Here is a 16,636-nt window from a genome sequence, read left to right as displayed (position 1 = left end):
AGCATCTTGAACTTCTCCTTGCGGAGGAAGGCGTTGACGCTCCTGAGGTCCAAGATAGGGCGTAGGCCCCCTTTGCCCTTCTTGGGAACCAGAAAGTAGTGGGAATAACAACCACGACCTACTTCTGGACCAGGAATGCGCTCGATGGCCCCTTTGGCCAAGAGGGCCATATCTTCCTCCTGTAGAAGTTTCAAGTGATCCCCCGACATGCGGTGGTACTGCGGTGGTATGGCTGGAGGGGTCGCCTCGAAGGTGAGGGAGTAGCCCCTTTGGACGATTTGCAGCACCCACCTGTCTGACGTGATGGAACACCAGTGGAGCAGGTGATGGCGAACTCTGCCTCCCACTGGCGTGGAATGGGCCTGAAAGCGCGGACTAGGAGGGCTTTGAGGCGGATGCTGCCGGGGTGGATGTGGACTGACCGGCACGTTGTCCCCCTGTACCGCCTCGGCGGAATCCGCATCCGCGACCGCGTGGAGGTTGGTTCTGCGGCCTGTGGCTAGGCGGACATGAGGGGGCGCCCCTTCCTTGGCCACGAAAGGGGAAAAGCGGAAGTTTGCGGGCGCTGGGCCGAGAGGCCCAAGGACTTGGCCATAGCCCGGGAGTCCTTAAAGCGCTCCAGCGCACTATCCGCCAAAGAGGCGACTGCCATCAAAGAAGCTCGTGGACCGCAGCGAGGCGTGGCGGAGGAGCGCCACCGTGGTCGACATCGCCCTACCTAGCGAGTCCGTAGTGTCCAGTCCACATCTGATAGCGTGCCGCGCTGCATCCTGCCCATCGGCAAGAGCCTGGGCGAGCCGTGTCCGGCCTCCTCCGGACACTGGGGCAGCACGTCCTCCACCGTATCACACAGAGAGTGGGAGTAAAGGTCCAAGAGACAAGCAGTGTTAATAGACCGCAGTCCCAAACTAAGGGAGGAGAACAGCTTCTTCCCAAACTGTTCAAATCTCTTGGATTCCCGATCCAGGGGAGCGGACGGGAAGGAGGTCTGGGAAGTAGATGCCTGGATGACCAGGCTCTCGGGCGCGGGGTGTTGGGACAGAAAACTGGAGTCGCCCGGTGCAGGGCGGTGGCGCCGGGCCACGTTCCGGTTCACAGGAGGAACTGTGGAGGGCTTGGACCAGGTGCCCTTCAGAACGTCATTGAGTGCCTCATTGACCTGCAGCAGATGCTCCGAGGAGCTTGCTGACGGTTGAAGCACTTCTGTGAGGAGGTTCGTCCTCACGGCCACAGCAGGCAGCTCCAGCCCAAGGGCTTCGGCCACCTTGCGCAGCACCACAGAAAATGCAGCACCTTCCTCCGAAGCCACTGTCGGAGGAGAGATGAAGCCAGTGTCAGAGGAGGTATCAAGACCACTGGCATCCCCAGCTCATCTGCCCAGTCCTGTGATAACTGGCCCTGTAGGGCCAGAGGGTCCCCAGACCCCTCCCAGTCATCACCGTCATCCGATTCCTGGTAGACAGGTGGAATGATCGGAGCCGGGCGAAAGATTAAATTGCCACCCATCGGCGTCGGACGCGGTGCCGGGCGGTGCCGCTCCGTCGCCGGGCCCGGACCGGGACTGAACCGGGGGAACGGCGTCGTCGGCGGAGGGGTCGTGAGGTCGACCGGCGCTGACTGAGATCCAGGCCTGGATCCCACGGGGACCTGCGGCGTCGGGACCAAAGTCAGCTCGCTAGGCTTCCCAGTCGAGCCTGCGGGGCCCTAAGGCGCGCCGGCAGGCATCGACGGCGGAGCCAGGCCCCTCATGGCCGAGAGGAAGGCACTGACCTCTGCCGGAGTCGCGTCAGTCCCAGGGACCTGCGGGTATGGGGACGGACGTGACTCCTGTGGCTCCGACGGAGCCGCGTGGGTAGTACCACCCGAACCCTCAGCCGAGTCGCGCGACCGGCGAGGGGAGTCCGAAGAGCGATGTCACCTGTTGGACTTACTATGCTTCGACTTACCCGAAGACTTGGAACCAGACGAGTGGTAGTGATGACTGTGGCTCCGCGACCGGTCCATCGTCCTCCTCCTCGACCTGGCCCGGGAGTGACGCGGAGCCGACTGCCGGAACACCAGTAGCCTCCCGCCTAGCCTTCGAAGTTAGGGCCCGGCAGTCGAGGCACGACGCGGAATCCTGGTCAGCCCCAAGGCAGTAGAGGCACAGGCGGTGGTGGTCCGTAACCGACATCAGTCGGCTACAGGAGTCACAGGGTTTGAAACCAGGCATCCTAATGGCACCAGAGTCGAGTCGACAGAATAGACCAAAAGAGTCAAAAAGTTTAGTCAAAAAATGACTCAAAGGGTATGCTCTTCCCGGATCGGCGCAGTCTGGCACGGAAAAAAGAAGAACTGACGTCAGCGCGCGAGGGCGGCGTCTAAGTACTCCGACGACGTCATACCGGTGCATGACGACGGACGCGGAGCCGCAGACGACGCCTAGCGACGCACAAGGGTATTGCTGACGAAAATCTTTCCGGATCCAGCCTGACGCCTGGGGATATTCTAAGGTGAGAAATCAGATTATATATACATAGGTGTATTGGTGAATCAGTGGGTATCTGAGTGACTGTTTGGATGACTAAGTGGGTGCGAGACTGACTGTATAAGTTAGTAATTAGGTGTCTCAGTGAATGTATGGATGAGTGACTGGTTGTGTGAATGTATCTGTCTGTCAGTTGATGTCTAAGTGGGTGTTTAAGTGTGTTAGTGGGTACATGAATGGCTATATGGGTGATTGGTTGGTTGCCTATTTCTATGATTGTCTGTGTGTGTGGGCGAGGAGGTGTATGAGGCTGCCTTTATGGATGAGTGAGTCAGTGCCTGTATGGGGTAGTGAGAGCCTGTGTGAGAAACTGTATGAGTGAGTGAGTGTCTCTTTGGCTGTGTGTGATTGAGTGCTTGTGTCAGTATGGGTCAGTAACTGTATGCGAAATGGAGTATAGGTGAGTAACTGGGTATATGAGTGACTGTATGCGTGAGTGAATGAGAGAGTAGCCATATGGATAAGTGCATGCTTCTGTCAGTGACTGTATAGCTGAGTGAGTATGTGTTACTATTTGTATGAGTAAGTGGGTGAGTGTGTAACTGGGTGAGTAAGTGGCTGTGTGACTGACTGTATGGGTAAGTTTCTAGGTGTGTGAGTAGTTCTATGGGTGACTCACTCAGTGTGTGAGTGCCTGTATGGGTGTATGAGTGGATATGTCAATGGCTGTTTTAGTGAGTTAGTGGGTCTATGAGTGGCAGTAGGGGTGAGCGAGTGGATGTGTGTCCAGATCTATGAATCAGTGAGTGGGTGTGTAAGTAGTGGTATGGCTCTGTGAATGGGTTTGTGAATGGTTGTGTGGGAGTGGCAGTGGGTGTATAAAAGATTCTATAGTGGTGTGAGTAGGTGCGTCAGAGATGCTGTGGATGATGTCATCAGTGATGTAATTTGAGATGTCATCAGTGATGTCACTGACCATGTCATGAGTGATGTAATATGTGAGATCATAAGCAGTGCATTGCAGGGGCGCAAGTCATAGTTAACTCAGCTAAGTATAACCGCTGAATTTCTTTGAACGAGTGAAATGTCAACCTAACTATAACGTCCCTGTAACTTTTGTTTTTTGTAGAGAATTTCTAAGGTTTTTAAAATTCTATCTGCTAATTATAATGTTCCTGCAACATTTGATTTTTTTATTGAATTATTAAGGTTTTTTACCTAGCAGTCACGTTTGCAGAGTGGTGGAGCAAGGGGGCTGGGCCTCCAACCAGCTCTCAGGAATTCAACTGTATAGGACTTATAGGAGGTACCAGGAGGGCTTCTTGGCCCCTAAGGTTCCTCTGGAGCCAAGGGGACTTTATCCCCCAACTAGTAGTGCCCCAGGAGACACATTTGCAGAGTGGTGGAGAAAGGGGGCATGGCCTCTGACAATTTCTCAGTAATCCTGCTGTGTGGGACCTACTAAAGGTAACAGGAGGAATAGTTGGCCCCCAAGGACATCCTTGGGGGCCAACTACCTCCAGTAAGTACCACACAGCAAGACTGCTGAGTTTTGATAGCAGGTCACACCCCCTTTCCCCACCACTCTGCAAACTCACCTCCTGGTGCGCTCTTGGTTGGAGGATGATGTTCCCTTTGCTGCTGAGGGTCCCTAAGGGCCAACTAGCCCACCTAGTATTTCTAGTAAGCCCCACACAATGTTATTGCTGAGAGGTGGTCACAGGTCACGCCCCTTCCTCCACCACTCTGCAAACGCGCCTCCTGGCGCACTACTATTTGGAGTATGAAGTCCCCTTGCCTCTTGAGGGTCCCTTGGGGCCAAGTGGCCCTCCTGTTACCTCCAGTAAGCCCCACACAGCTGGATTGCTGGGAGGTGGTCAGAGGGTATGACCCTTTCTCCACCACTCTATAAACGCATGCGCCACCCTCCCCAGGCCGATTTGGGCCCCGGGGACCCCATCTCTTGGGGCCCAGCCATTTTTTTAAATAAAAAAAAGGAGGGGGACCCGATCCTCCAGGGTCTGGCCATTCCTTTTTTTCCAATTTCTTTTATTTTAAGGAGAGGGGCTGCGCGGCCCCTCGCGGGCCATTTTTGGGCCCCTGGGAACCCATCACCCAGGGCACAGCTATGACCTTTAGGACTGCTGGTGGAGCCTAAAGGCCCCAGCGGTCCCGGCCAGCTCCCACCTCCTGCAGGAGCTGGCATTGCTTTTTACCCACAGGGACCTGCTAAGATGCAGCTTCCTGGGGGTAAAAAGCAAAGTGTGCTAGCTTTCACCTAGTCAGAGAAAAGTGCTCTTGTTTGTTCAGAGCGAGCACACTGTTTGCTATAGGATGGCGGGAGCCGTGCTGCCTCCATTCCAAAGCAAACTGCAATGTCCCGAGGGTGGGTCCCTGGACATTGCTGGAGCCGGCCTGGGGACATGGCAGTCCCAAGGGCCATTTACGGCTCCAGGAGGGGGGGGGGGGGGGGGGGGGGCGGCCCGCCTCCCATCTTTAAAATACCCCCACGCCTTATTCTAAATATAGCCCCGGGGAGGTGGCGGACCCTGGGGCTGCATGGGGAGGCTGGAGCCCGCCCCAAGCATTATTATTAAGAATATCCCCAGGGAGGTGGCAGTCCCCGGGGCTTGCGTGGCCCCCTGCGCTTAAAACTATAAGCCCCGGGGAGGCGGCGGTCCACCTGGCCCACTCGGGGGCTTAAAGTAAACGAAGTGTGAGAGTCGGTGCTTTTTTTCCGCCCGTATTCGTGGCTACACAGAAAATCCCGCAGAATTTTATTTTTTTACATTTTGTTTTGGGCCTTGGTGGTCGCTGTGGGACCCGCTGAACAGGCTCAGGGTGTTTCACTACTGAACTGATTTACACCATTTAACAAAAAGAGTGCTTTCTGAACCAGGAGCTACCTTTCTGCCAAATTTGGTGTAATTCCGTTTCAGCAGTTAGGGCTGTAGCCGGGTATAAAGTTTTGTATGGAAATTAACATGGAGAAACTGTTTTGGACCCCCCATTTTTTCCGCTACTGCTTGACGGATCACCCTGCAATTTTCAACACAGCATCGGAAGTGAGTGGCATATTACTTTTAAAAATTTCACGATGATTCATCAAACTACGCCAAAGATATTGGCAAATAAAAAAACACTCTTCCTATGGAAACTATAACTATATATATATATATTCCCAACAACGACCATCTCCTATCAGACAATCCAACCACACTCAACTCCGCTACTCCAAAAAATGCCAAAGCACAAGGTCTAGGTGCTAATAAATATATATATATTTTAAAATATTCTTTCTCGTGTCATAGCAGCAACCCACACATATGTGTATATATTTAAATACATAGATATATGTGGGTGTGAGTGTGTGTGCATATACACACACCATCTATAACCTTTCATTTATACATTTTCTGATTCAGTACCTTTGACTGTTTTTCCCTTCATAGATCTTTCAAGAACAAAGTTCTGTATCTTGTCATCAGTCTGCCATGCCACTCCTTCTTGATTCTCCCACAGGAATTTTCTTTTTTATTTGTTTGCAACCTTAGAACATGGCTGTTGTATACTTTTTATCTATAGCCCCCAATCTTTCTGGCATTAGTTATTAGTACAGAATTCAATTGTCACCCATTTGCCTTTCCTGGTTTTATTGAACTACTAACTAATGCCTTCATTAATTCACACCTCAACTATTGTAACTTTCTTTTCCCTTTAAGACAACATGAATATTCTATTTCTCCTATTCATGTTCTCCAATATTCTGCAACCCACAATAAGTCTAGCTTATTATTCTTACTCTCCAATTTTTAATTCTCAACTAGACTGGCTTCCCGCAGCCCAAATGATCCTACTCAACCGCCACTGCACTGGCTAAAGGTATATGCACATTAGAGCTCTTGATTCCACCCATCATTTTCTTCCACTCTACACTCATTTGTGATCTCTCCATACTTACCCACTCCTTCTATCTTGTTACACCTCTTCCCAAGAGTGCCCTGCCACTCAATATCCATCTATCTTTATTTTACACTTACATCATATGGGGTTCCTCTCCTCAAAGTACTTTGCATTTGCATGACTCATTCTATTGCCCACCAATCCTAGGAAGTATTTTATTTTTTCTGTTGGACTGATGCATTTTGTTTCTTTTGAAAGTGAAAGAGTTATGAGAGTTGAAAAAAGGTGGTATGAAAATTAAATAATAAATAATTACTTAAATAAACTTAATAATGTGCAAACACTTATGAGTTAATCACAAGGTGTTTCTCGCCACTAGCAAAGGAAGGGGGTTGAGGGAGCAATTTAAGACTCTTCCTGTAAACCTAACTCTTATTCCAGTTTACAAATAGGGTGCCCTTTATCCTACACAACTGACCACTAGCCTTACCTCTCTCTCTCTCTCTCACACTGAAATCACCTCTTTGTTAAGTAAACAGGTAGCTCTTAAGGCTTCATAAGCCCAAAATAAAAAATAACTTTAGGTATCATTTATCAAGATTTGAGATTACTGCGAAAGCACACTTGGGATGGCCTGAGAACTTATAACATTTGCACTTAAAATACGATTTAGTCGACCAACATTATAAAAAAACATGGCAACAAAATTGATTCTTCAAACCCAAATTCATCGTGTAAAAGCAAATAAAAAATGTATGTCAGTGGGACCTATACAGCACTATATATAGAGCAAGATAATAATATTTTTATTATCATGTCTTCGGCTATGTAAATATAAAACTGAAAATGTTAACTTTGGAAAACTCTTATTTGCTGAACTGCATTAAAGCAAGGACATGGATGTGAGGTTTCCTGCAGAAAGGTTCAGCCTTGTCACAAAATTCGGAACTGAAAAATTGGATTTAAAGTAACAGTGTCATTGTACCCTTACCTTGTTTTTTGAGCACACATCTAGTTAATTAGAGTATCCAATTGTGAATCAGTTGCTTATTACAATATGCAGTACGTTATGGCGATAAGACACTGTCTCATACCTACCCTCCTTTCTTATCAGATGGATCATTTCTTGGAGTCTCATGCTCGCTAGACTCCTGCCTCTCCAATTTCCTTTCCTGGCGTTCCCTCTTCCTTTCTGATTGTTCCTGTTTTGGGGTCTCCTGCTCACTTGAACCTTGTCGTTCAATCCTCCTCTCATGTCGTTCTCGTTTTTTTTCTGACGGTTCTGGTTTTGTGGTCTCATGCTCTTCCGCCTCTTGCCTTTCCAGTTTCCTTTCATGACGGTCTCTCTTTCTCTCCGGTTGCTCTTGTCGAGGAGTGTCTTGCTCGCTGGACTCTTGCTTTTCCTGCCTCCGCTCATGGCGATCACGCCGTCTTTCGGCATGTGGCTCTCCACGCCCACTTTTGGCCTCAGTTTGTTCAAAACTCACACTGAGTCCCTCTGGCACTGCAAGGTGTGGAGTAAGCTTAGAGTCTACCCTATCAGTTTTCAGCCCTGCATTAGTCATAGACTTTGCCTCTACCTTTTCTTTAAGGTTTGAGGTTTTTTGCCCCAAAGTGTGCTGAAGATTGTCTTGGACATGGTCGATTTTTGGTTGCAAACGCTCTGGTTTAGTCTCTTGCCGCACGTATACAGTCTTGGGCTCCACTATTTCAGGCTTCTGCTCATAGCCTTCATGTTTAATTCCATTGAGAACAGGTTGAGGCTCCAACATCTTGATTGCATCCTTCCGGTCTAACTTGGAGTCAGGCTTTTCATAAGCAGATGGACGGAGAAGTGGAACAGCAGCCTTAGTTGGTGTGAGTTCTCCTGGGTCAGTCAAAAACTTTCGCCCAAGAAGTGGAGTGGGAGGCTGCTTACTTTGTTCGGCTTTTAACTTTTCAAGCTAAAAAAAAATGAAGAGAGAACAAAATTAATTTGATACATTTATATCACAGAGAATCTTCTGATAGGACTGGAAAAGGTTATAATCACAAATATCTGTATGTCTTGTAAACCCATTTCAGTACCTACACTGTTTATGGAATCTGCAGCGTGCGGGTGACCCTGTTATTTTACGCCATAGACTGAAATGGGTTTGCCAGCTGAACTGTGATATTTTTTGATTTTGGGCTGTAGCCACTATTGCCCCTATTCAACATTAACGTACCATCAACTTTCTTTTCTTTTCAGAGAAGTTCATTGTTTTTAGAGCTAGCCGTGGGTGACTGACGATGTGTGTTTGTGGACATCTGATAGAAGCTGTGCAGGGGTATCTGATAGTGAATGTGTGGGCATCTGATGGGAATATAGACCTATAAAGGGGTATGTGCGCATATGATGGTAGGTTTTTGTGTGTTTGATGGTAGGTGTGGGGGTAACTGATGTAAGTTTGTGGGCAGCTAATAGTGTGTGTGTGGGTGTTATGTTCTGATGGAGGGTGTGGGTGCCTTCCGATATTTGTAATTGTACATGTTTTATTTAAACATATTCCTACTTTACACTCTTGCTTTTCCCAAGTTGAATGTGGTTCTGTTCTTTAACACACCACCTTGCCCAAGGGTGGCCTTGCTGTGTAATCCGTGCCAAAGGTTAAGTGGAGTTATATGTTCGCCTCACCTTAACTAAGACCATGTAGGGGTAGGTTTTTCACATAGCTTGGTGGTTCATCCACCCTCCTAGACCTAGATGGTAGGGATCTATTCGAGATTGCTGTATTTCAAAGGGCAGAGGGGTATTTTCATATGTGGTTTTGTCCAATGGCTGTGGTCTTTTAAACCCCAACTTGCTGAAGGGAATGTATAGTATGTTCATTTTCCCTCATGCCTTGCCAAAAGGGAGGAGAGGTATGATTTTCAGAACACCCCTAACTGGCTGAAGTGTGAGGCTGCATTTTCTTTTTTGCAGGGCATCTCTGAGGTGGCCCTGTATGTATGGTAAGAACAATTGTTACTTACCTGTAAACAGGTGGTTCTCCAGTATTGGTGTCTTTCATAGATTCACATGCTTGAATATTCCCCGTCGTCGGAGTGGGAGTCCCACGGTAAATAAAAATAGCAATATATATAGTCATAATATACATAAATAATCCCATAAATAGAGCTATGCAGGTGTAAAAACACCAAGAATGTACCTATATGAAATCTCCATAGGGATACATGGAGAGAGAAAAAAGACATTTGTAGTCTATCTCTGTCATTATCTTGGTCCAAACTACAGCCAATCAGGCGTCAGCACCTCTCTAGAACCTTCTCCTCAGAGTTCCTGACCTCAGATTTTCGTAGCACCAAAGTGTATGCATAGTTTATGAGGAGGAAAAAGCCTCTGAAGGGAGGAGGGAGGGTCGCATGTGAATCTATGAAAGACACCAATACTGGAGAACCACCTGTTTACAGGTAAGTAACAATTGTTCTTCTCCAGTATTGGGGTGTCTTTCATAGATTCACATGCTTAAATATGAATAGAAAGCAGTAACCATATTATTGTTTCCATAAGGACATCAACGTGAGATCGCAATGATCATAGCCTTCTTATAAAAAACATCACATATATATATATAGATACATATATCTGTTGACATACAGCATGTATGTAAATGCAATGAATAGTATTGAACAGTAAATGGAAACAATATGGAGGCGGGAGGAAGAGGCTCACCTTATTTAAAAAGATTGCGCAGCACTGCCTGTCCCACTGCAGCATCCTCCTCGCTTAAAGCCGCCAAGCAGTAGTGCTTAGTAAACGTGTGTCTGGTCGACCACGTAGCTGCTCTGCAGATGTGTTGCAAAGGTACTCCAGCAAATAAGGCGGTAGATGATGATACTGCCCTAGTGGAGTGTGCTCTCACTGAAGACTGCAGTGGTTTGTTTGCCTTTTGATGGCAGAAGACAATAGCCGTCGAAATCCAGCGTGCAATCATCGGTTTAGTAACCTGACGTCCTTTATGACAGCGTCCATACGCTATAAATAGCTGATCGGATTTTCGAAACGAAGCTGTCCTGCTGATGTAGAACTTTAAACATCGTTTCACATCCAAAGAATGCAACTTTTGCTCCGCAGGTGTCTGAGGATTAGCAAAGAAAGTCTTTAATATCACTGGCTCGTTAATATGAAAATCAGAAGGCACCTTGGGTAGGAATGATGGATTGGTACGCAACACTACAGCATCCGGTTTGAACTGCAGGAAAGGAGGTTTGATGGTAAAAGCATGGATGTCACTGACACGACGTGAAGACGTTAGTGCCAGAAGTAGGGCCACTTTCCAAGTTAGATATTTTAAGTCGGCCTTGTGAATGGGCTCGAACGGTGGTCTCATTAATTGCGCTAACACAATGTTAAGATGCCACAACGGAGGAGGGCGCCGAATTGGCGGAAATTTTCGAAATAAGCCTTTAAAAAATTGGCGGATTATTCTTGAGGAACAAAGAGAATTTGATCCATCCTGTCGGAAACGGGAAATCGCTGCTAGGAAAACCCGTAAGGTTGCATGGGACAGTCCGGAACTAGCTAAGTGCAAGAAGAAAGGTAGTAATTGGTGTGCCGTGGAATGTATTGGGTGGATTCCGTTAGAAGCACACCAGTGGCAGAATCTCTTCCATTTCAACTTGTACGTCCTGACTGTAGAGGGTGCTCTTGCTTGGGCCAAAATGTCTCTACAATCCTGCGGGATGTCTAGATGGGCGAACTCATGGTGTTCAGGTTCCAGGCCGATAAGCTCAGTGAGGAGGGATTCGGATGACAAATTCTCCCTTCGCTCATCGTGAGCAGATCTGTCCGAGACTGCAGGAGGATTGGTTGGCATTGGGACAGCAGGAGCAATTCTGAGAACCATGCCTGTCGGGGCCAGCGTGGGGCTATTAGAATCAGGTGGCAAGGTTGTCTCTTCATCTTCCAAAGGACCCGAGGTATGAGGGGAATTGGAGGAAAAGCGTAAGCAAATAGATTGCACCAGTTCATCAAAAGGGCATTTCCCTGTGACCCTTTGTGGGGATGCCAGCTTGCATAATCTCGGCATTTTCGGTTCTCCGGCGTAGCAAAGAGATCCAGCCGTGGACGACCCCATTGTTGGAATCGCCTCTCTAGAGTTGGTTGGTGTAATTCCCATTCGTGGGTCGATGAGGAGGACCTGCTCAGGGAATCCGCTAGGACATTGGATATTCCTGGTAGATGAACTGCTGTAATCATGATGCGATGACTGAGAGACCAGTCCCAAATTGATTGAGCTAACCTGGACGGACTCGGGGATTTCGTTCCGCCCTGTTTGTTTACATAGTGCATACAGGTTGTGTTGTCTGTCTGTATTAGCACTGATTCTCCTTGGATTAAGGGTAGAAATGATTTTAGAGCCAGAAAAATCGCCAGAAGCTCCAACCTGTTGATGTGCCAAGTTCTTTGATGTGTTGACCACCTTCCTTTTACAGAGAGATCTTCCAAATGCGCGCCCCATCCCTCTAATGAGGCGTCTGTTGTGATTGTCCTGTCCGGCGTCACCGACAGAAATGAAGTGCCTTCTGCTAAGTTGGCTGGTATTGTCCACCATTCGAGTGCCGACCTCATTTGATCTGTGATACATACCATGTCGTTGAAAGATCCCGAAACTTGGCGCCATTGAACATCCAGTGCTTCCTGGATAGGACGTGTCCTTAGCTTGCAATGAGGAATCAAGGCAATGGACGATGATGCCATCCCCAGAAATGATTTTAACAGTCTTACAGAAACTGACTTTTTTGACCTGATCAAAGTCACCAGCCGTAGTATCTTTTGTAGACGCTCCTGGGAGAGAAACGCTTTTGCTGATACCGTTTCCAGAGTGGCTCCCAGAAAGTCCCTTTGTTGCGAAGGATGAAGTTGGGATTTCGCTGCATTTATGGAGAGACCTAATGAGCGAAACACCTCCTGGCATAGAAGCATGTGTTGTCGCAGGTGAGTGCTTGACTGTGATTTTAGTAGACAATCGTCTAGGTATGGAAATATTTGCACTCCCTGGAGTCGCAGAAACGCTATCACTGAAGCTAGTACCTTTGTAAACACTCGAGGGGCCGAGCGCAGACCAAACGGTAACACTTTGAATTGGAAATCGTGTTGACCCACTCGAAAACGCAGGAACTTCCGATGACGTTGTAATATAGGGATATGAAAATAGGCATCCTGGAGATCTATCGTTGCCATGAAATCTTCCTGCGAGAGTAAACGCAAGATCTCTACTAGCCTCATCATACGAAAGGATTGGTTCTTTAGATATTTGTTGAGTGCCCTCAGATCGAGGATGGGCCTCCATTCTCCGTTCTTCTTTGTGATAAGAAAGAACCGGGAATAAAATCCTTTTCCCCTTTGAGATACTGGTACCAACTCTATAGCTCCTTTTTGCCTTAGAAGTCGAACTTGATGTAAAAGTTCCTTGATGTGAGCTGGTGGTGGTCCGGTGGGTGGTGTGGACGGAGGGAATTTGGTGAACTCTAAAGCGTGCCCCTTTTTCACAATGTCCAAGACCCAACGGTCCCTTGTAATGGAGGACCATTGAGAAAAGAACAGAGAGATTCGACCTCCAATTTTGTATGTCTGGTAAGAGTCATTGTCTTTTTGACGCGTTTCCTCTGTATGAGGATTTCCCTCTATACGACTTGGAGGCCTGCTGTCGTGATGATTGTTGGTGCTGGCTATATGAATAGCGGTTGGATCCTTGATTATTGGGTCTGTATTGATTATTCCCCCTTCGAAAATTTGAGGAGGTGCCGCGTCTGCGTGCACCACGAAAATTTTGTCTTTGAAAATGTAAATTTCCGAGAGATTTAGCAGTCTCAGTATCTTTCTTTATGGACTGGAGCGCTTCATCGACGTGATTTCCAAATAACGCCTCTCCGTCATAAGCCATGTTTAGAATCATGGACTGCACCTCCTGGCGAAAGGATGTCGATCGTAACCACCCCTGCCTGCGCAGAACAGCCGCTCCAGCAAGCTGACGGAAACCCGTGCATGCGATGTCCACTGCACAATCAATCATTTCCGCCGACGTAGCTTCTCCCTCTTGGAGCAACTTCATTGCTTCCCCTTTAGATGGCTCCGGCAGTTCTGGAACCAAAGTTGAAATATCAGCCCACACTTGTCGGTCATAACGACCCAAGATGGCCAAGGCATTAGCCGCTCTAACCACAGTAGAGGCCATTGAAGAAAACTTACGCCCTATGGCATCCATTCGACGTCCGTCACGATCCGGTGGTGCGGTGACAGTAGACGCAGGATTTTTCGCCCTACGTTGCGCTGCCTGCGTAATGACGGACTCAGGTCTTGACTGACCCGTGAGGCATGCTGGGGTTCCTAGTGGTGCCACGGAGCCGTCGTCGACGGAGCGGTCGTCGACGGAGCTGTCGTCGACGGAGCCGCCGTCGGAATCTTCTTCCTCTTCGTCGACGGAGTAGCCGTCGACGAGATCGACGACGAAGTCGATCTCACACTCTTCGTCGACGACGAAGTCTTCGTCGACGAAACCTTTACCTTCTTCGTCGACGACGATGTAATGGGCAATATAGAAGTCACCGACCTTGTGGTACTGATGGTTACCGTCGACGAGGATAACGTCGACGGGACAATCGTCGACGAACACGCTGCTGATGTCGTCGTCAGAGTCACCGTCGACGAGCCGGACACTGCAAATTTCGTCGTCGGAAGCATCGTCGACGAGGCGGCCAGTCTTTTTCCAGAAAACTGGGAAGTAGACGCCTCAACAGCCTGAGAACTAGGTCTCGAAGGTGACAAAACAGTAGGTGAGTCAGCAGATGTGGCAGATGTCAGAGCCAAAGACAGTTTCTTTTTCTTCAGGAAGGGAGATGGCAACTCCTGCACACTACTGCGCTTTGAGGCTGTCTGGGAACGGCCAGAAATAAGGCTTTCAATATCAGAAACTGGATCCTCCTTATCTTTCAGTCTCTGTAGCCACAATAAGAGACGGCCTTCCCTGTCCTTCAAAGTCTTTGTAGAAAAGGTTCTACAAAATTTACATTTTGCCACCTCATGATCTGGGTACAAACAGTAAATACACTTACTGTGTGGGTCCTCAGAAAATAAACGCAGTTTTCCACACGAAGAACAAGGTCTAAACAAAGATTTCTTACTTGAAGACATTCTGACAGACAAAAAACTGAGCAGAGCTCAGGGAGACTCCCTGTCACACGACGTGCGGTAGAAAATCTGAGGTCAGGAACTCTGAGGAGAAGGTTCTAGAGAGGTGCTGACGCCTGATTGGCTGTAGTTTGGACCAAGATAATGACAGAGATAGACTACAAATGTCTTTTTTCTCTCTCCATGTATCCCTATGGAGATTTCATATAGGTACATTCTTGGTGTTTTTACACCTGCATAGCTCTATTTATGGGATTATTTATGTATATTATGACTATATATATTGCTATTTTTATTTACCGTGGGACTCCCACTCCGACGACGGGGAATATTCAAGCATGTGAATCTATGAAAGACACCCCAATACTGGAGAACTTGCTAACTCAACTGGCTTGACCCAGAGCAGGAGGGGGCAATGTACCACTAACCTTCACCTTGTTGGCGAGGGGAGTGCAACTAATTTTCCTATTCCTGTCTTGGGCAAGGACAAGAAAAGTCTGCACATTTAATTTCATCTTGCCAAAGGCGAAGTGGTATATTCTGCCCACAATTGAGAGGATGGATACCCTCTCCTTTTTTATAGCAACTTCTACTGACACCAGTGTATGCACTGTGGCCTGCAGCATTCTTCGGGCCACAGGTTGGTACGGTACGGTTGGTTCTGCCAACTGCCTTTGCACCCTGGTCTCACATGTAAAAAAGGTGCATGGACAGCTATGAGCTGCCTCACTCGTTGGTAGCCCACAACATGTTTAAACTCACAAATACCCCAAACACATTCCTTTATTCTTTTTTTTATACAGCGCCCTCATCTTTGACACATCTATTTCACATCTTTGGGCTACAGGAAGATATTGCTAAAAAACAGGAAGCCCCACTAAACTGTAAACCTAGTTCTACAAAGAGATAAATATATCCGTGCACATGTGTGATCACCGTACCATCATCTTTTCAAAATATTTTTACAGAGAAACAATTAGCTAAATAACAGTACATTTTGTCTGCCTGAAAACACCAATATATTAGACCTTTCTCAGAACCCTTAAGTATAGAGAAAATGTAGCCTCAAATAGGCTGAGTGTACACTGAGCTAAAGAGCACCACACCTTTAAGTAATTTTAAAGCTACCAAGATTCCAATTATACAGTGCAGGGTCCGGTGTTCTTCAAAAAATAAAATGAAACGATCACAATCTTTACTGTCTTTTCACCGACACATTTGGAAAAAAGGGACACAGAAGGAATATGTAAAGATTTTAGAGACAATACCCACATTGGAGATGTAGAATGACACTGTCAGAGGATTCTCTCTTATACCCATAAGCAGTAGACTAGAATAGAAAGATACATGATGCAGAGCACCAAAGAAAGGATACAAAGATGAGGGCAAAAACACAAATATAATTTATAATAAAATAATTTGTGCAAGGAAGTCTTACCAACCAAAATATCAGTTCTGGGATCAGATTCAATGCAATAATGTTTGGTGAAAGCATTAGTTTCTAGGTTGCAGCATTACACATAGGGCTCCCAGTATTATGGTATTTATTTTTTTAACATTTACGTCTGTATTTATCCATATTTATTTTGGGCTATTTTGTGGGTATTATCCATATTTATTATGTGTTTTGAGAATAAATGGAGTTGTAAAATGGTAAATCTCCACTAAACTGATGAACATGAATTCAGCCTTTGATGCCTATTGCGTATTGGCAAATTAAGCAGCCACATATAACAAAACATTATACCGACAGATAAATATTATCATCATACTTAATTTATGTGTTAACATATGCTTGTGTTTAAGCAAATCTCATCCTGTTTTTTGACTGGCCATGCTGTCTGCCTGATCAGCTGTTGGCCTAAAATTCAGGAAAGACAGCATGGTGAGTCAATCACAAGAAGCACAATATTCAGTATTTTTCCGCTTTTAACAATAAATACAGATAGGAAACAAATTGTTTTCGGTCTGTATTTATCTGCAAAAATCAGTAAAAAAATAAAACCAGGAGCCTTAAATACAAATAGCTGGAGCCAACTGGAAGTTAGACTGTCTGATTGATATGAAAATCTGAGGTTACATGGACAGTAAAGAAGGATACATTCCTAAACATA

The 16,636-nt window shown here is 46.9% G+C and overlaps 1 protein-coding gene across 2 annotated transcripts in view; it reads right to left on the bottom strand.

Annotated features, from left to right (window-relative positions):
• The window catches only part of SPTBN4 (spectrin beta, non-erythrocytic 4), a 1,597,753-nt gene that overhangs the window by 189,366 nt on the left and 1,391,751 nt on the right, over positions 1 to 16,636 (bottom strand). For both annotated transcript variants that reach the window (XM_085625377.1, XM_085625378.1), the window contains one exon: positions 7,469 to 8,313. In XM_085625377.1, coding sequence (XP_085481503.1) covers positions 7,469 to 8,313 — 845 coding nt within the window. The remainder of the gene's footprint in view (positions 1 to 7,468; positions 8,314 to 16,636) is intronic.

Source organism: Triturus cristatus, chromosome 9 (genome assembly GCF_964204655.1).
Source record: "Triturus cristatus chromosome 9, aTriCri1.1, whole genome shotgun sequence".
NCBI lineage: Eukaryota > Metazoa > Chordata > Amphibia > Caudata > Salamandridae > Triturus > Triturus cristatus.
Note: the sequence above shows the minus strand (reverse complement) of the source record. Positions and strands in the feature narration are given on the sequence as shown.